Below are 21,518 nucleotides of genomic sequence, written 5' to 3'. Positions count from 1 at the left end.
TGCAACATAGGTAACATAATTGGACAAAAAAGTGATAAATGCATTGAAGTGTTCTGTCGTAAGTAAAGTGGAATTGTGGATCTCTCTTGAACTGCGTTTTTTTTTTCAAGTACAGTGAACACTGAAAATGCAGTTCTCTCTCAAAGGTTAATTCCTCTCTCAGTAACTGCATTGTTTTCCTATTTTTGTTTTTATTCCTAGAGTGAGTTGTAAGTCAGTTTAGGACAAGCAGCCCGTGGCGCTGCTGGTTTGCACAGGATCATCCTATTTGAGTGGCAGGTAAGACGAAGTAGTATGAAGAAATAGAGGCCTCCCTTCTTTTTATTTCACAAATATGGTGAGTCTGGTTTAAAGTTGCTTTTTAAGTGATCACTATGAAGTGTAAAATATCTCCAGAATGTGATAAAGTAAGGATACTTCTTAAAAACATCACATGCAATACTAAAAAAGAATGCATTCTTGTTGTCAGTGTGTTCACTTTATTTTGTGGAAAACTGAAAATTTGGACCCAATTTCAGAACAATTGATGGTGTCAATAATCGTGTCCTTGCAAAACAATTTGCTCTTTTTTAAAGGTTTCATGAGCAATAAGTTGAACTGTCCAAAGTACCAAAATAAAGACACAGTTAGCTTTCAAACACTGACAAGACAACATTACCAAAAATCAGATTTTATTTATCTCCGAGACAAAACAAAAAATCTTTCAAATGACAGGGTATATTTTTTGCACCAAACCTGCATATTAGTTTGACGTTGTTCAAGTTGTTCAAGAAATTGCATTTTAAAATCTACGGTTGTTACATTGCATTGTGCACATTAGTCCCACCTCAAATTGAGGTTCAGTCACATATTGTATTCTGTATCTGAATCCCCACACCACAACTCTGTCACCTACATACACAACTTATATGCAGTAATAATGTTTGCTAAATGTGTTCCTGGTTATTTCTTACATAGGGAGAAATTCACTCTGGAGAGATGGTGCTAAAGTGTGCCTCACACATATAGACTAATGATTTATGATATTTAAGAAAAGCCCTTCCCATCAGTCGACCTCAGCCCAATTTTTTCCATTCCCATACTTTCCCGCCATAATCCACCCGATCCAAGCAGAGGCCCCAGTCCCGACTGCTGAGGAGAGGTTAGGATTTAGGTCACAGCATCGTACTCCTCTAATTAGATGCAGTGAGTGTATGCATGTCTGTTTATGTGTGTGCATGTGTGCATGTGTGCCTGTATGCGTCTGTATGCTGGGTGCTCTTAATCCTTAGGTGGCCTCTATGGTAATGGAGAGTCTTGGGAAGATGCGGTTAACCCGCATTTCCTGTCTCTCCCCACATGTTGTTAAAATGTTTCTGACGTCAGTGCTTGAAACGATGCTGAGGAGAATTGTCCACGATGAAGATACTTAGGAAAAAAGCGGATTCCCAGGAGTGACAGAACAGGTCAGATTCAGCCATAAAAGATGTATGTGAAGCATTAACATTTCCCGGAGAACAAGCTCCAGTTGAGAGGGCGCTTTGGCCTACACGCCCCGGGTTGCAGGAAGGTTAGGATTGAGTTCGAGTTCAACCCTTCGGTGAGATGTAACTTTAACTCCTCTGTGGAAGTAAATGGCATTTAAGAGGGGGGAAGAGCTCTTCCTTGTGGATTTGTTCCTTTCTCTTTCTGAGATGTATCCATGCAGGGGGTGAGGAAAGACATACCTGCCTCTATAGCTTTCATGTCTACTTTCTGTTTATCTCAGGATGTTGAGAGAAATCGACATCGTCATAAAAAGCTTGCATGAGTCATTTTGAAGTTTTATACCCTGAACGCTCATGTACACTAGCTCAGTGGGGTGTGTGCAACTGGGTAAACAATTGACCTGCAGAGGGAAGAGAAATGATGCATATGAGGGATCATATCATTTTTAATGTGTGTGTATGTGGAGGCATGCAAGCTCGAGCCTGTGTGTGTGTGTGTGTGCGTGTGTGTGTGTGTGTGTGTGTGTGCGTGTGCGTGTGCGTGTGTGTGTGTGTGTGTGTGTGTGTGCGTGCGTGCGTTTGTGTGTGTAGGAGAGGGAGTAAAAGAGAGAGAGAGTAGCGCAGGGTTAGTCTTAATTAAGTTTTCAGGAGGCTCTTAAAAGGTCATGGCACGCCTCTGCAGCCCCTCACCACCCCCACCACGCCCCACCAAAATTTCCCTTTCCTCCCACCCATCTCTCCCTCCCAACCTCGCCTCCCCAGTCGCGATCTATCCAGTCATCAGCCCCCCATCTGTGCACATTAGCCATTCATGAACACACTCATTAGGGTGGGAGTTTGAAGCGATTGTGTTCACTAGTCTGCGGCTGGAGCGTGGCGATTAATATTTCAGCGTCTCCCGTCGAGGAGCTGAGAGCAAGTTTGGCCCTCTTAGGCTGGAGAGAGAGAGAGAGAGAGAGAGAGGGGAGAGTACATCAACGCTCCCTTTCTCCCCCACAAACCCCAACAAACCTTCCTCCTCCTCCTCCTCCTCCTCCTCCTTCTCCTTCTCCTCGGCCTCTCTCACACAACAACTTACAGTACGTTGCCCCCCTATTTCCATTTATTGCGTACACACTCATAGTTCGGGCACATAGTTTTGCCCCCACACACACACACACACACACACACACACACACACACACACACACACACACACACACACAGGACCTTAACTCAAACTGACTTAATTGGGCTCTTTTTGTTTCAGGAAATATAAAGAGGATGGGGGTTGGGGGCTTAATCCTGTCTTTTCTTGTCCCCCATCTCTTCATTCCTCTCACTTGATCAGAAGTGTCTTTTTCTCGCTTTTCTTCATTTTCTCTCCCTATGAGCTCGCCTTGAGTTGAGTCAAGCTTGGGTCGGGGTAGGAGAGGTTGAGTTGGGAGGTATGCTTAACTCTTTGTAACCACACAGTGTTCATTCAGACCAAATCAATAATCTCTTTCATCCGTACCATACACCCCTGCTTGGAATTTGAGGAGAACAGGAGCATCATGGGTTATTGGGCAGTCAATATTTGAAGCAGTGCACCTGCATACAGAAATCACGTTGGCCCTCATCATATTCTTGATTTCACGAGCATCCTTCTTCTCAGGTCATGTCCACTGTGACGTGGGTTGATTTAGAAACGTGTTGTTTTTCTCTGCATTTGGATTTACACTCGAGCACAGCTTTAAGCCAAATATGATACAAGAAAAATTACAAAATTGTGTTGTTGTATGAACATAGTTATTTTTTTAAACAAAGCGCTTACGTACTGTGATTTACACTCATCCATGTTATCACTATGTCCTTTGTTGTTGTAATGCCAAATGGAACTTTCTTTGTTTTTCTTCTCTTTGTACAACAAACAGAACTTAAACTGTCATGAGTGGCTAAAATTACTTCAGCATGTCCATAAAATGACATCCCAGCAATCTTTGATTTTTATCAAATTTATTCAGACTGAAGGCACAAAGTGTTGGGACACTGTGGAACAAAAAGTTAGGAACAATTCTGCTTTTCAAAATCATCAAAGTTTGTGGGGGACATTCTTAATGAATTTGAAATGATAAAAGCCTTCGTAAAATATGTATTATTTATGTTTAAGCATAACTGATGTCCTCAGTATAGGCTGTTTTAACTTTATTTAACTATTTGTTTTGTTTAGGCATGTTGTTTTAATCTTCCCACTCATGTTTATTTTATTTGTTAAAAGCCCATTGAGATGTCATTGTGCATTGTGCTAATAAATAAAGTTGCCATGCCTTATTTCTATGGGCATATAGGCTGATGAGGATCAATACAGAATCCTAGTTTCTCTGCTTTGGACTTTTGCCAAATTCAAAGTCAGATTCAGCTTATGATACTTGCTGAGATGCTGAATCCAGTTAATAGATCAAATCTAAATTTACAACCAGTTACATTTATTTGTAATTTAACATAAAAAAGGAAATAGAACAGGGGTGCTAATAGGGGTGCATAGTGGGTGGGTCACCCCCCCATGTATGGAGACTTTAGTCCTCCAAGCAGGCAGCCCAGGTTCAAGTCCGACCTGTGGCCGATCTCTCTCTACTCTATCCACTGTCCTATCAAATAAAGCCCAAAAGCCCTAAAGTGAATCTAAAAAAAAGTTAATACAAAAAAATCAATCACAAAGGTAATTGAAGGCTTCAAAAAAGTCCTTTTAGTTTCTTTGCAAAAGCTTGAAAAGTTGTCAGAAAAGCACATTAGTGTTTTTGACAGCTCCAATAACAGGTAACATTTATAGCCCTCAATCACAATTAAATCATGATTTCGTAGCTTGACAGTCTAACAACAGACACTTAAGAATATTACCATGACAACATCTATGTTGTGAGCTTTACAATGAAACACAAAATAAGGGATCACATCAACTCAGAGAATCCTGACTGAATCCTAAAGGGACATTTCCCTGCTGCCTAACTGTGTGCTGGTGTTTCTATGTCCACTGCAAACTTTTATAAAACTTAAAGGAAACAGGAACTATTGTTTTTCATTTGTGTGCTTTATAATAGGCATAGATATGAGACATGTATGGTAAAACAGCTTGCAATATTTTCCTTTTATAATAGTTCAGGCTATACAGAGAAATTTATTAGCACAATATGTTGTGTGTGTTTGGCTGTACAGTACTAGTTTATGGTTTCAAGGACAGAGGCTGTCGCTGAAGGTCAAGGTTGTTTAGGAGGAGACACAGTCAGAGAGAATTGGCTCCATACAGCCTTTAAATACATAAGCTCACATAATTCACGTCCCTGCAACTCTCTAACAAGACCCTCTCAAACTTCCCTTTGTTCCCCTGTCCTCTTTTTGTTCCTCACCCCACCTATGCCCTCTCAACCCCTCCTGTTGAATATACAATCTACACCCCCTCCAAACTCCCTACTTTTCATTCTAAGCATGCCATTCTCCATCTTCTTCTCTATATAGGTGTGCAAATAAGTGGGTGTGTGCGTGTGTAAGTGGAAGTCTGCAGCCTGGAGTGTTGCATGTGGGTAGGAATTCATGGGGAGCAGCGGTTGGTGTGGCGCACAATGACGGCTAATGAAGTTCCTCTGCACCTCATAGCCCTATTAAACCGCTGCCCCCTACCTCTACCCACTTCACCCCCCACCTCTTGCCTTGTTTCTCCCCGAGGGAGAGAGTTGGCAGGGAGCGAGCCGGCTGCTATGGCAACAACAAGGAACCCTCCCTCTCCCACAGGTCTCCTTAGCAACTGGTAGCTTGGCATTGCGGTAATGAGTGTGCCCGGTGTGCCAGGCTTTGTGTCATGTTGGCATGTGTGTGTAATATACGTGAGTTAGAGAGTGTGTGCAAATGTGTGTGTGCTTGAGCATTTCAGTGTGATTTTTTTTTGTTACAGTTTGCCAATTTAGGTGAGAGTTTAAATGTGTGATGACAAAAAGATGTGGAGCCACTGCTTGGTAATGGTCCAAAAAAATGTTTTGAAGCTCATTTTATTATAACGTAACTAAATTGGCACTTCACTGACTCTACTTTTTGATTCTGTCTCTGGATGTGTGTGCTTGTGTATTCTGCAGATGTGTGCCTGTTGTTCTGTGTATTTGCGCGTCCGTTTTCTCTTCTCTGTGATTGCGGTCATTCCTCTCTGTACTGTAAAAATTGAAGCAATTAAAAGGACGATCGAATGAATTTTGAATGCCGCGTGCATGGCTGCCTAAGAGTTTCCTGCTCTGCTGAAATTAAATTAAACGCTGAGAATGATGTTTATTAAAGTGTGATCAGAGGTGTGCACTGACCTTTAGAATGTGGGAAATGAGATTCTCATTGTTATGAATGAGATTATGTGGAGGCTGAGTGTGAAAAAGCCTGGGCCTGCATTGATTCCATTGTTGTCCGTGGTTTCTTTGTATATAGCAGAGGGAGGTTTCAATATAATCAAATCCACACTGTGCCTGTTGGCTATTAAATGGACTGATACACAAATATAAGACACACGGGCACTCACATAAATGCAGATTGACTTGAGCACACATTCACATCTTGCCGATCTTGTAAAAAGAGCTGTAAAAGCCACTCCAGAAACGTGTTGGTCTTTAACAAAAGCATGGCAAGCCCAGTGGAAAATGTTAGTTTGCTCCCTAGACGAGGTGTGAAGTGCGAGCAGGCGGCCGGCCCCACAGGTGGCCCAGCCCAAACACCTGTTGTGTGAATTCTCTGTGGGAGTGCGTGAGTGCTGCCTACCTTGCAGGTCCCAGTAGAAAAAAAAAACCACACCCAGGCTATAGTGTCACACATGCTCATTCACGTGCCCACATCCACTCTGAGGCGCCCGTGTTTTGTGCGTGGGAGTCAGACATGATGCCCAGATTGTGTCCCCTTTGTGCCCACCGGAAACACTCAGCTGTCCCTGGCATCAGGCAAGCGGATTTTCCGATCCCCTGTCCGGGTCTCAGATGCTCTACTAATCTGTCGGCATCTATTTTTATACACGAAAGCCGCGGCAAGCCCTTCCCTATCCCACACCCTGCCACCCTGATGCCAACCCTTCCCTTAGCGCCAGGGTGGGCACTGCTGATGACTTGCCAGCCACTGGATGCAATTAGTGCACAGTCAGTCAGGAATCCCCTACCAACTCCATTACACCCCTCTCCACAGCCACTTCCTGATCTAAGGCTACCAGACACACTGCAACACACTTACTTTCCATTTTAAGCCTTTTTATAAATGGCACTCCTGCAGCATTGTGGAATAATAGGGTCGACTACAGAGCACCTTTCACAGTGCTTGAATCACTCTACTGTGCAAACTCAGTCTATTTGAGTACAATGGCAGCCACGGGGATGCACATCTGAATTGCACCTGTTCAGATTTGGTGTTGAGATTAAGTGAAAGTTATGTCTGTAAAAGGACAGGTATAGGTGAAAAGCCCTTTAGTACTCAGATCCACTTTGGCCCTTTCTGTAATGATCCTATAAGAGAATGAATTTTTGCCCTTTTCCCTTTAAAAGCATTTTTATTCAACAAGAAATTACAAATGCGGCCAATCCTCACAGACCCCACAGTGATACACCGAGATAGATGCCTTTCCTAATCCCAGGTTTATTTCCTCTCCAACAAGGGCTGCAATGTGCCTCGCATGCCAATGCAGTCGTGACCACTGCTGTGGAGGCGATGATGGCATGTGGCGGAGAAGTAACTGTTTCTCACCTCCTAATAAAAGAGAGTCCTTTTTAATCTTTTCAATTTGATTGCATTCCAAAAACAGGCCTGTCTGCCCATCTGTCTCTCTTAAAGAAGCCTCCTAAAGGGATTTTAATCATCTGACTCTCGGCTTCTCAGGCAAATAGCTACATCTCTCTCTTTCTCTCTCTCTCTCTCTCTCTCTCTCACCACACAATCTCTCTGCCTTCCTCTCTGTAACACACATACACGCACAAACAATTTTCAATTTCTTTCTTGTACTCACTGTCATAGTCTCACTTGTCTTCTCTCACTCTCTGATACACCATATCGTCTTAGCTCTATTGTGCCATATCTGTGCAGCCATTAGGCCCTTCAGTCCCTCTTCAAGCCCCCCTCAGACACATAAAATTCCCGCTACCCTGCCCCCATTAATCCACATGGCTCTAAATTCTTTATTTCCCTTCAAAGGGACAACGCGAGCCGTGACATCAATCATGGAAAGCGAATATTTAGCCGGCGCTAATTTCCACCAATAGCCTGGAGACAGGCTTAGCTGACAAAACTCATTCCTGTGCTGAACAAAACTGCTTGTGTTGAAACCTCCCCTCCCCCTGATCCCTCCTGCCTTCTGCACAGGCAAAAACAGCATCACAATAAACACAGCTAGTGCTTCTGTTACTCCCCCTTGATTTAGGCTTATCAAATGAATGTGCACCATAGAGGGATACCCTTTGACAATACATAATGGCTCCATTCTGCATGAAATGGTTTGGTAATACCAGTCGAGTGTGGCAAACGGCTTTACCCGGTGCCACTACAAGAACAGCTGCTGTGTTCTTAGCTGGGCAAGCACACCACGCTGCTTCACCCTTGAGGTTGTTTGAATCGGGTGAGTGGTTTCTTTTTTGCTGGTTCCCAGACCCCACTCACAGTCCTTAGTTCCTCACTCAGTTCTGTTTGAATGAGTGCACATTCGCCACAAGATGGGTCCTATAAACCGTTTGACCTGTTTCCTCGCCCGTCTGTGTGTGTGAGCATGTGTGTGGGTGTGTGAGCGGGAAAAAAACCTTGAGTGGGTTCTGATGGGGGGGAAGGGGGGGGGGGGGGGGTAATGAAGGGGGATGGGGTGAGTGTGGGGCATTTTGAGGGCACCCCATTGTGTGGCTTGGAGGGGCCCCTTGCGGTACCTCTACAATCCCACCCCTTACTCTTCCTAGGCCTCTTCACCTCCTGCTGTACCCCCCAGCACAGCTGCCCCCATGCCAGTCAGTAAGGCTATCCCAGATAAACCATTGGATCCAACATAGTAACCTCTACCCCCATTCTACATCTAGTCCCAGTGCTAATGCCTGACTGACATCTTGGGAGTGGCAACAGAGGTTTGTGTTGGGCACTAAGCCAATTTGTGCAAGTGGGCATAGTCACTTAACTCACAAGCCTTTGGCGGTTAGACATTGTTGTGCGATCAGCGGGGATATGGTATATTGAGCACCCATATTGGCCTCATAATGGAGTTGGATTGTGTAGATAGTCAGACCTTGATGTGTGCTAAGCCTTAGCACTGATAGCCATTAAACTTCATTGATTTCCAACGCTTAATAGGCCTTTCTAGTCACTGAGCCAAGCAGAGTTAAGAAGGGAGAGTGAACATCAGACCTACTGATCAGTATTGTAAGATTTCCAAGATCCAAATTAATGGTTCTTTCAGAGGTTATTATGGATGAATGCCAAGAACACCTTAGTGCAGCAACAAATATTGAGCAACAATTTGTTGTACCACATTTAAAGAAGAAATTTCTGTCTGTAAGGTCCATACACCTTTTTTTTCAATAGATGGAAAACCCCTACTACCTACCACCAGGAAAAAAAAGTGTCAGCATGTCAGATTTTCTCAAAAAGATCCTAAGCTTTTAATCTGAGGACAAAGAGGACTATGCTGAGGCTTCGTATCTATTGTCTCTAAATCTAAATCAGCTTGCAGGAGTTTTAGGCCTTAACGAGAGTTGAACCTAAGCTGATTGTTTCCCTGCAACCAAGAGAACCTTGTTCATCTTAATTGGCTTGGATTTGTCCATAAACTACTGCCCTTATCCTATTTTACTTTATGGCCCAATTAACCCCTTTTAGTCTGATTTGTGTTTTAGACTGAGGACGAAGGTGGGTGTCCCTGATAACAGAACAAAGTCACAGTGGTACTTATGACTGTATTTTCTTTTCAGATTTATTGGCCCATGCAGTGCATCTTTCTGCATAAGCCCAGCCATGGCTTCATTCATTATTTAGAGCCCTCTCCACTAGGCCCATTGTATTAAAGGGGTATGATTTGAATAGGAAGCAGCTTCCTGGACCAAGGCGTGTGATGTGTGTGTTCCCCTCTGTCATTGTATGTTTCTGTGAGCTTCATCCGTCTGCCTCGGCAAGCCAGGGGGCTGAAAGAGAATTTCCATTTTATGAATATTTAATATATAATAAAGTTTTCAATTTTATTCTATTCAACCCGTAGGGGTAAAAATGTGGCAAAGCAAACCCTCAAGGACAGAACAAAGAGTAAAGGTAGTTGATTCAATGGAGGCACCAGAATTATGGTTAACATGCGTTTACGGCCTCTGAAAATCATACTGTAAAATTCACACAAAAGAAACAATAATAAATTGGTTAGAACTACATCTTATAAGGGTTATATAGTTTCCCTATTCCCATATTGCAAACTTCCTCTGTGCGTCAGTTCTATTGGATCATAGCATATCCGGACAACCCACTGTGTCGTGGTGACCTGGCATGGCTCTGTGTGAGACACCCAGCTGGGAGTGCCCCTGAATCAACTTGGGATTAGCCCAGGATTGTCTGGGATTACTCGGGGATGGAGAGGGATTAGCAGTGACTGCTTGTTTCAGGGGCGTGAGGGCTAAAGGCTGGCCAAATTGCCCCTGACTCAACTCAGGGAACAGGAGGGGAACAGAACCACACCTATGGAACCACCTGTAACCAGAGCTATTCTTAGATGCATGAACGCATACACAACAACACACATACACACACACACACACACTGGATGACAGAGAAAAATATGTGGCAAAACCTCCATGACAGGGCAAGCAGCTAGTCATGATGATAATGATGCCATGGCTGGCCACCATCCGAAATCTCTCAAATCTTTCTAGCAGGTGGATTCATCAGATAAAGAGGGTTTGGGATGATGACAAATCCCTCCAAGTTCAATGGGGCTGCTCTTCCCTCATACAGGGATAAAATCGTGATCTGAATCAGACAGGTCACACAGAGTTACAGCAGGAAGTGGTTGAGCTCTCTGAGAGATGCCCCATTTTCAACTGGCCATGGTGGAATGGCATGAGAGCTTACATATGTTTTAATTCGGGCATGCACAGGACTTGTTGGGCATGATTTCGAGTGGTATGATAGGTGGATGATCCAGCAAGGGTGAGACAGGGAGTTGGCGCGGCACGTAGAGAAGCCGTCAGAAGAAGGGAGTGGGCATCCCCTGCGGACCTGCACTGCCGAGATGAAAGGCTGTTTAGTGTTGGAGCAGCAGCATCAAACAACCGCCTCCTTTTGCATCCTTTCCCCATCCCCCACTCTCTCTCAATCACTGCCTCTCTCGACTCTCGCCACAATATGATATAGTTCTTCTGTTGCACGTTTACACGGTTGCTATGGTTACCCAATGCTGGAGGTGTCACAGTGAGATAACCCAAGGAGGGATTCACAGATCACCTGAATTTGGTTCGCCTCCCATTTATTGTGTTCTCAGCCACAATTTGATTTATTTGTTTCCCTGCTGTGCAATTCAGTGCAAATACAAATAATCCACAACATAATAGAGAGGGAGGTGTGTGAACACCTCAATCTGAAACCATTTATTGTACTAGTATATCCCTAAACTACAGGAGGTGCTTTTGATTTGATATTTTTCTGCTTGAGCATCAAAATGTCTCATGCATGATGAAGAGCACAATTGCAGCGACAGACTCAGTTGCACATCAGGAACCTTCAGCATTCAGCAACCCTTGAGATGTAAATGATAAAAAAAACGAAATCCAATGAATAACAGAATCAGTGACTGTACATGCCAGTGTAGAAGATAATGGGAAAGTAATTGGTGACAGAGTATAATTGAAGGCATAGAGATTGAAAGCATAAGTGGAAAATGACTTGTGTGCAAAGTAGTGTGTGAAAGAGAAAAAAGAAAATCAAGACATGAAATATTGTAGCACTCAGTGACAAAAAAGAAAGGGGGATCGTGATGAAGACAGAAAAAGGGAGGGAAAAGGAAATAGGCAGTGAAGGTGGATGTTGGAGGGTGGGATACATCTATTAGCCTTCACTGCACCCAGCTCAAACATGCGATTCATCCCCCCATACAAACTATGAGAGAGAAATAGACAGGGTTGGCACTATGCCAGACTGGCACAGACTTCAAAAATATAGTTTGCCCAACCACAGCACTTTACATCAGCCCGGCTCAAATGAGAAGTAGAGGAGGACAGATGGATTGACGGAAATGAAAGTGGGAGGATGGACATTTATAAGGAGAGGGTCTCAAGACCGAGTTGTAGGTCATTTCAGGTTAATTTGAAGCATTCCTGCTGTGGCTTCTTCAAACATGTTTGCGTTTATGAATGTGCTTTTGGTTTTCTTACATTAGGTGGCACTGATTGCATACAGGGTTGTTTATCTACTTATTTGAGTCCTGCATGTCTAATAATTGACATTGAAGTAACGTGATAATCTAGAATATATTGTCTATGACTTGAAATTTATAGAAAGATCATTTATAAACAGTTGTGACAGCTGTGGTTATGATTAGGTTTGAATGCATTTATTAATTTCTGAGTTAAGTCTTCTGAGAGAAAAATTGTATTCGTAAAAATTGTCAATTTTACTTTATATGAATTTTATGCTAATTTAACCCATTTAAACTGTTTGCCTTGGAGGAGTGATCACTGTTCAACTGATAGGTGATATGATATTTAATAAAATGTAATTTGATCTCTGACTCACCCTGTTTGTCTCTCTCATTTCTCTGCAGAACTCCATCCGACACAACCTATCCCTCCACACACGGTTCATCAGGGTGCAGAATGAGGGAACAGGGAAAAGTTCTTGGTGGATGCTGAACCCAGATGGAGGCAAAATGGGGAAGACCCCCCGACGCAGAGCTGTCTCCATGGACAACAGCACCAAATACCTAAAAAGCAAAGGCCGGATCAGAGGCAAGAGGGTTGGCCGTCCTGGGGTAGGAACAGCACCTGCTGGGGTGGGGCTCCAGGACTCCCCTGAACATGGCAGCCCACCTCGGAAATGCCTCCCAGGATCTGGAGGAGCATCTGTGACGGATGGAGAGTTTGATGCTTGGACAGACCTCCATTCCAGAGCTAGTTCTTCAGCCTCCACCCTGAGTGGGCGCCTGTCACCTATTCTTGCCGAGGGAGAGCCAGAGGAACCAGAGGAGGGTGGCCTGTCCTGTTCCACCTCCCCCCATCTGTACCCCTCACCGACCAGTGCCCGCTCTCCTTCGATGGGGACAGGGAATCGCTGTCCTCCCTTAGAGCAGCTTCCTCAGCTGGCTAACCTGACCGGTGCCATCAGTCTGGATGAGCCGCTGATGGAGGATGGTTATCATCACCATCACCCACCACAGCAGCAACACCAGCAGCATTTAGCTGTTGGGAGACACAAGCAGCAAACCCCTGTCTACCATTACAGCTCTGGAGTGAAAGGGCAAAGCCCCTACAGTCCTGGTGTCTATGGTGCAACAGGCATGGGGATACTTTGTCACCACTCACCCATGCAGACCATTCAGGAGAACAAGCCAACCAGTTTCTCTGGAACCATGCGGGCATACTCCAGCACCAATGCCCTGCAGAGTCTGCTAACTGGGGTTCCGGCAGGGCGGCAATACTGTTCCAAGGACATGATGCTGGGACAGGATAGGGACAACCATCCTCTGATGGGTCAAGCTAGTAACGGAGTAGGCTCCAACCATCACAGCCACCACCCTGCCCACCTCAATGGCCACAACCACAATGGAACTCACAGTCACACCTCAGCTCACAGTCATAACAGAACTCACAGTCATAGTCGAAATCATAACAATGTAACCAATCACAACCACAACTCACCTCACAGCCTCACCCAGAACAGTCACAACCTCGGCCAAAGCCATAACAACACACCTCCCCGGGCTGCAGCTCTGACCCCACGTTGCAACAGCAATCAGCTGCAGACCTACAACCACAAAGCCCCCTACCTGTACAGCCCCCCATCACATGCCCACCTCCCTGCCTCCACCACACTTCCCCCAAACCCAGCAGGTATGCTTGGCATGCCTCAGGACTCTTGCCATGTGGCTGCCGCCCCACAAGCGCACCCCCGTCACAATCATTACACTGACCAACAACACCAAGGCATGACAAATGGACCATACCACCATGGCCAGGTAATAGGGAATGGCAGTGTTGGTAACAACTACCATGGCTATCACCAACCTCACCTACATGAGAGACTACCAGCTGACCTGGACATTGACATGTTCCATGGTAGCTTGGACTGCGATGTGGAGTCCATCCTCCTCCATGACATCATGGACTCTGGGGAGGAGATGGACTTCAATTTTGACTGCTCCCTAGCCCAGGGGGTAGGCATTGGCATGGGTATGGGCATGGGTGTGACCATGGGCATGGGGTTGAGCGGTCTGGCTGGTCCACAGCAAGCCCATAGCAACCAGAGCTGGGTGCCTGGTTGAAGTCCAGGAAGACACATCCTAATCCTGAAAGAACTACCCTCCCCATAAAGCACTGTGCTCAACTGTGACATTCCTGACTTGACACAGAGACTAAAGGACCAACACTCCTGTCTCACTTTGTTGTCTTGACAATTCTTCTGTCACCCTATTCTCTTTTGATTTACTCCCCCCTCCCCCACCGAGAGCTCTAGCTCATGTCACATTAGGTTTTTATTCATATCAGCTATACTGTGATGACAATCTCTCAGCTGTGCTTGCCCAACATCGCTTCTCATCTACCATGAGAACTGAACTCTCAATGCACTTTATTGCAAGTGGGTCACATCTCTCAGTGCAAGGCGTTCACAGAGCAGCTCAGGCAGAAGTTGGCATGTTTTTTAAGGTGGCTGCAGGATCTGACAGAAACAAATGAGAGATTTACATGCTGTGATGATAAATTGTCAAATCTCTGCATCAAATTAATATAGACCTTCCCTTTTTGTGCGCTGACATCATCAGGGATGAGGACAATTTCTCTTCTGAAAAAAAACCCTCTGTTGCTTCTTGATTAGATTCTTTATTTAACACATTCAGTTCATTCAAAACTTTGACATGGCAAGCTACTTTACACTTGCCTTATCAAATTTAAAATATGGATTAAAGAAGTGGCATTAAATTTAACACTTACATGGCATTGGTCTTTGTGTACTTATATATTGTTTTCATAAAATCCTTACCGGTAAATTATACAACTTATTTATATAGAACTCTGATCTTCATCAGTTTATAATTTTCATGATGATGACTCCAAATTAATAATCTTACATCAACAGTCCTGGTATTTGCAGCTTTATGTATGTCGTCCTTGTTGCTTTGACCTATTGCATTATAACATTTGTCAATGCCCTCTCGTCATTGGTTACAGAGTATTTTCAATGCATCATTAAATGGATTCTATCATTACTGGCAAGCATGCAATTTGGTGAATTAAAATATCGTATCACCTTGTCTGACCTGAACCTCTCATGTCAGTTACCTTCTCTCTCTCCTTCCCAAAGTGTCTCTCTCTTTATCTCTCTCCCTTGTTCTCGCTCTCTGCCTGCCAGTGGAGACAAAGTGACCATTCCTCACACCAAACCATTAATGTGGGCTTGATTGAAATTCAGCATCTTGCTTTTAATCTCGAAAGTGATGCGGTAGCGATGCGTCATTATTGAGACTCTCACGCATTGTCCTCTCATCTCTCACTCTTGGCCGTCCGGGGCCACAGCTCACCTCACCAACCTAATGTGCCAAGAAAGCAAGACAAAGCTGTGATTTACACCACTCTGCCTGCTGTCCTGCTCTGAGAAGGGCCAATGTTACTGTCCACTTGCCTGCTCAAAAAGGGTACAAAAAGGAAAAGATAGAGACGAAAAGTCTAGTGTTGCAGTTGGATCAATCCTAGGCTGCATATTCCATGATCTTTGGTTGTGTGTCTGAAAACAGGTAGTGTATTTGTGTTGTAAATCATCTCCATTATCTGTATTTTGTGTGCCCCTGCTCCTATCTTTTACCCTGAGCTTCAAATACTGAAATAGGTGCAAAGGGAGAGGTTTAAGGAAAAAACAATCAGTTTGGGTGGCAAAAGTCAATGTCAAAAAGGATTGTAATGCCTCACAGCCATCCACATCCACTTTTGTGTGTTTATTCTGTTGTCTTGTAGTTGTTGTTGTATTGTTGAAATTCTAAGGACCAATGAGGACAGCCCTGAAACATCCATAGTGTATGGATGGATTTCAACGGTGAAAGGATGTTGGTTGTGCAGTATGACCTTCCTACGCTCCGATACTGGCACCCCTCCCACATGTCCTCTGCTCAGTTGTCTCTGTGTTTGTGAGTGGGGGAGTCTGAAGCTTGTTTCGCGCTGGCCTTGGGAGAGAAAAAAAGAGGACACCCCTATTCTTTAGTTCCCTGAAGGAGACTCTCTGTGCATGGTCTATACCAAGTTCAGCACACAAAGGAAAAGAAGGGGTGGGGGTAAGGGTAGGGTTGGGGGTTATTATTACAACCAAAGGTCAAGCACGTTACAGACTATCAGACCCATAATTGAGGTAAATACCTTTATTTCAGGGCTTTTAGCCACGCCGGTTCAAGTTAATCTCCTTGTGGAAAATGCGTGGAATTTTTTAAGCAACTGGGCCTCACAAAGCAGTTATGTTAAAACCTATATGCTAAAGACCTTTAGCAATGCCCTATCATCGGAAAGAGAGCTATATATGATGTCTAATTTTTCCTATATTTATTTATAAAAGAGATTGGTCTTTGTCACTCCTAATTGTGGTAGTTGTTTGAGTCAACTTCTATCCCCATCATCTTTTTTTTCTCTGTTTTTAAAGATGTCACTCTCCCTTTGCCCCTTTACTGACTTTTATTTTGTACAAAATCTATATATTAAGAATATTGTATAATAGTTTTTAAAATCTCAAAAATAATAATAACAGTTTTGTTGTCTATTTCTTTTTTAAGAGAATGTATCTCATCATCTGGTGACTGTTAAATAAATGATATTAAAAGAAAGACTGTCTCCGTCATTACAATTTGTGTTAACATGACCGTGATGATAGATAAGACCTTTTACATACAATTAAAACCTAACTCCCTCCACACATGCAGACAACCCCTCTTGGCAGTTTTATTTATCCAGCACACAGAGTGTCTGCGTGGGAGGCAGAAAGAGTGGGCTGTATGAATGAAAAATGGGAAAAAGAAGGTACCCTTTATGTAGAGAAGCATCTCTTCTGATACAGCATGCATGATAAAGAACAAGAGAAAGTGTATTTTTCTGGATAAGAGAGAGGGAGAAAGTTCCTCACAGTCAGAAAAAACAAGGAAAGACGGTCAGACATAGTTGGCAGGATAGGAGTAGAAGTTGTGTGTACCTGTATGTGCATGTACTGTATGTGTGTGTGCCTGCATCGTTTTTCTAAGCCTTGTTATCGCCCATGAAGCAGTTTAGGTTGGCCACAGCTGGCCTGGTCCCATTGGAGGCGTTTTCACAAGAGGAGTGTGCAGATCTGCAGCGCCATACTGCCAGGCCCCAGGGGAGCCCCCTCCTCTGCACTCAGACACAGACAAACACTATACATACGCATTCACACATATACATTTTAAAATACAAATTCACACTTTTACACAAAGAAGAACACAATGCAAGCATGAAACCAAACACACTTTCAAACAGACATTTCTCACTTAGATGTACAGGTTTAATTGACTCCACTTGGCAAACATTCTCCTTGGAGAAAAAAGTGAGAAGCAGAGGTGTGGATGGGGGAGGCCAGGCAGCATATATATTTAAAGCTGAACATGTCTGACACAAAATCAGACAATACGAAAGTGTGAGAAAAATAAATACTTGAAATGTATTTTAATTGTGTACTTTTATCCATCTGTTTACATGAAGGAGGTGGAGCATGTGACCTTCACTACAGCCAGCCAGTAGGGGAAAATTCTAAATGATTTGGCTTCACTTTAGAAGAGCTGTCATGTTGTCCATCTTTTTATATAGTCTATGTGCACTACCAATAAAAGAAAATAACAACAGTGGTGTGCTAAAAAATAGTTTATAGTTAGTCAAAGCTTGTCAGAATGTCAGAAAACAGTGTTTTAATTAAAAAATAAATGTTCATGGAAGGGACAGAGATTATCAGGGAGGGGTACTCAGTATTAACTAATGCTAAAATTTGTGTTTTCCTTAAGAACAAAATGAAAAAATAACATTTCTAGGTTTTTAAAACATTATTAGGGGTCTGATGAACTCAAACATGGTCGAGTAACTTTATATGGTGTTTTTCTCGTTTCATAATTAGACCAAACTGAGTGTGATTGAGTGAAACTAAGGCTTGGGGCCTGGCAAATGTCCAAAGTCTCACTCTTCCCTGCTTATCTCCTGAGAGAGACAGAGGTTGAGGTAGACAGGAAGGCGGACCAGTCCAGGTGCTGTGCCTCCGGGAGGGTCTGCTCTTCTGTTCCTCATTATCAGAGAGAGAGAGAGGGAGAGAGATAGAGAGAGCGAGAGAGAGAGAGAGAGGGAGATAATCTGTGTTACAGTGTCATTATTCATCCACTCAAGCATCTGGGAGCGGGTCCTTGCTAACTTGGCCCAGTGATATTGTTGTAGAGACCCACCTTGGAGCTAAAGGCCGGCTGGGGACTCTGCTAACTGCTAACAGACAGACCAACCCAGGCAAGGCTCCAGGGTTCTGATGTCCTTGAGTGCTTACGAGGATTCAGCAGTTTTCACTTACCGGCCAAGCTGCAGTGAAACACTGTTACAACTCCAAATCCAATTGTTTATTGAAATGATTAATTTGCCAAAATGGAGGAGTGGAGTTTGATCTAATGCCTCCAGAATGAGTGTTGTGACTTTTTCTTAGCTACTGCAGCCACTGTGAACATATTTGAAAAAGCAAGACAAATGAAGAAAACTTGATGGACAATTGATTTATTTGTGTTCAACTACAACTTTTGAAATGTAATTATACTCCATATTTTGGTTTGACCTTAAGACTGATGATTTAAAGGTCACATATTATCCTCCTTTTAAACAAGTTTAAATAAGTCTAAGAGCTCCTCAAAACATGTCTATAAAGTTTCTTTTCAAAAATCCACTCTGATCCTGTATTTTATCATGCCTATAAACCCCTCTATTTCAGCCCTGCTCAGAAACAGGCTATTTCTGTGTCTCTAGCTTTAAATGCAAATGAGCTGAGTCCATACCCCTCTTTAGAAGGGCTTGGGTAGCTAGGTTTTTCTTGCACCATGCCTAATTGTTTATGGTGAGAAGGCAGACTCAGAGGGCAGAACAAACACCTAGCTGTGGGAGTGTCACCCACCTGGGGGAGGGGTTACTGCCCTTTGTGATGTCACAAAGGAAAAATCTCCAAACTGCCTGTTTGAGCACACATTTTTTTTGAAAAGTGGAGCAGGCAAAAGACGGAGAGGATTGGACTATTTCTGATAATTCAGGGGGTTTGTAGACAGGCTATAGGGACATATTTTAGTTTTAAAAAAACATTGAAAAGTGTATTTTGCATAACATGTAACCTTTAATACCTCATTTCAGTCTGAAAATCATCCTCAAGATTGCCCGCAATCTTTACTTTATTGAAAAAAGAGCTCAAAAGAGCCACTGGAAGACCAAAATTAGAGTGTTTCTGCTAGTAGAGCCATTCAATTTGGGAGTTACATGTTGTACATGTAGGCCAGAGCCTAAAATATTTTGCAGCATCTCTCAAACGGTAGTAAAGAAAGAGAATGAAGGCCATAGATATTTGAAGAAAATGGAACATTGTACTTGTATCTGCTGCTAAACTATGAGGCCAAGGGCATACTTTGTGCTTTGAATCACTAAAATCATTTTGAAAGATATCATTTTAACCATAAGTGCTGTAAAAGCACTTAAGGGACAGGCACAGTTCAGAAGATCAAGGGTTTGAGTTTTGTTTTATTTTATGCATTTATGCCTCAACAAGTATTTAAAAGGGGATGTCCTGTTGAGAAAAATGACAGTAAAGCTGCATTATGGTATGTTTTTGCAAATGCCAAAAATAAAAGACACATAGGACATTGTTCTCTAGAAGTTATGACATTTGTGTGTTTGTAAAGCAGTACAAATCTTCCTGATTTAAAGGAAAGCGGTCAATCAATATATAGCATCACTCGGCTGTAGTATTTTTTATTTTTTTTGCTCTCAAAGGTGGTGACAGCATCAAGCGCACAGTCAAAGACGAGGTGTTAAAATGGTGAACCACCTCCTTGGGGTATAACCAAGGGAAACGGCTCGTGTTAGAAGAGGTTGTCAGAAAGACCCCTGAGGATTTTCTGTTGAAAGAAGAGTTAAAAGCTGTGGGACTGGAGCACAGAAACAAGCACAATCGTACCACAACAGCATATTAAAGACTAACCTCGTGGACATATTACACTTCTTTGCATGCAACAAATGCCAACTACTGCATTCCTTTGTTACTGCAACGAGGAAACTTAAGTTACAAAATAAACAAACGACAAGGTTATGCATAAACACATTACAGTATGACCTATTCTTGACAAATCATGAAAGAATGCTCCATTTAGTGTTGAGGCCTTATAAACTTCACCAGAGAGGCTTCTTCATGGTTTCACATGGCTTCCATTTTCCTCACATTGATGTAAACAAACCTTAACAGCATCAGTAAACATTAATAACTTGGATTCAGGCTTGTTGTCTGGTGCTACACTCTGTATTAAATGAACCGTCAATCTATTTGGGAGTGATACAGGTGGGTTATGAATGAACTGGCATATAGCTTATCAAGTGGAATTCTTGAACAAAGCCACCTGGTTTTCTCATAATCAATGTAAATTTGGATATTGGTACATCAACCTAGCATTCACCAGCTACAGCTAAAAAATAGAGTGAATATCTTAGCTCAATCATGGTCAGTTATTGTGAAATCTGTAGATTTGACAGATATTGCTTGATAATAACAAATGATAGATATTTTCCATCTAAAATATGATATTAAGACTTCCCTTAATTAATGCATTGCATTGTTTGGGCATACTAGTAGCACATGAAGTCTAGCAACTGTAGTTTGGATCAAATCCAACTAAGATGCACAATGAAGCCAACCCAAAGGATGGTAGAAAAAAAAATCAATAGTGGGCATTGCTGGTACAAGTATTCAGGTGAGGATGTGGCCTAGACAATCAGGAATCTGCTTTAAACCGAGAACCAATAACTCCCCAATGCTAGATTGTCCTACATGCTTGGAGGTCCCTATCCAGTGATCAATAGAAGAAACACTAAAATCAGTCACATGAAATGCCTAACAGGTACTTCCAGACTGAGATTTAGCTTTGAAATAATGCACATACACACACAAACACAGTGATATCAGCCTCAGGTGTGCACTGCACCTGTTAATCCATCAACAACTTTGTGTGGGAAGTACTTCCTGAGTTCTTGGAGACTACTACTTAGTTTCAAGATTATTGACTGCATGGATACTTTGCTCTGTCTGTTATGAATTTAATGGCTAGCCGATACTTCTTTAAATGGACTTGGCTTATTTTCAGGCTTTTACTTTAACTGTTGTTCATGGAATCTCCTCATTTTCTCACTTATTTTATTTATTATTATTGTATTTATTGTGGGGCTTTTTATTCCTTTATTACAGAGAGAGGACTTTAGATAGTCAGAAATAGGGAGAGAGAGAAAGTGTGGAATGAGGTGGGGCAAAGGAGTCACAGATCGAATTCAAACTGAGGCTGCTCGTTTTGAGGACTCTAGCCTCTGTACATGGAGGCACGCAAACTAACCACTAGGCCACTTACTTTACTTTACTTTTTATTTCCCATTGCATCTACTATAAAATACTAAGGCTAACTCCATGTCATCGGACTTCACTGAAAATATATTTAAATTGCTCCATAGCTGCGCAGGCAACAGCAGGATCAGAGTCAGAACCAGAATTTACTTTTATTGTCACTTTACCAAGGGATGATGAAAATTTGTAAAGCATCTCTCTCTCTAGAAATAAATAGAAACAAAAGAAAATGTTAGTAAACAGTAGAGTGAATAAGGTTGAACATTA

General features: G+C 42.8%; 1 protein-coding gene across 1 annotated transcript in view; it reads left to right on the top strand.

The window, feature by feature from the left end:
• The window catches only part of LOC109999111 (forkhead box protein O6), a 33,583-nt gene extending 16,056 nt beyond the window's left edge, over positions 1 to 17,527 (top strand). The window contains exon 2 of the mRNA XM_020654037.2: positions 12,205 to 17,527. Coding sequence (XP_020509693.1) covers positions 12,205 to 13,920 — 1,716 coding nt within the window. The 3' untranslated portion in view covers positions 13,921 to 17,527. The remainder of the gene's footprint in view (positions 1 to 12,204) is intronic.
• Positions 17,528 to 21,518: the final 3,991 nt, after the last annotated feature.

Source organism: Labrus bergylta, chromosome 8 (genome assembly GCF_963930695.1).
Source record: "Labrus bergylta chromosome 8, fLabBer1.1, whole genome shotgun sequence".
NCBI lineage: Eukaryota > Metazoa > Chordata > Actinopteri > Labriformes > Labridae > Labrus > Labrus bergylta.
This window is presented reverse-complemented; position numbering and strand designations above follow the sequence as displayed.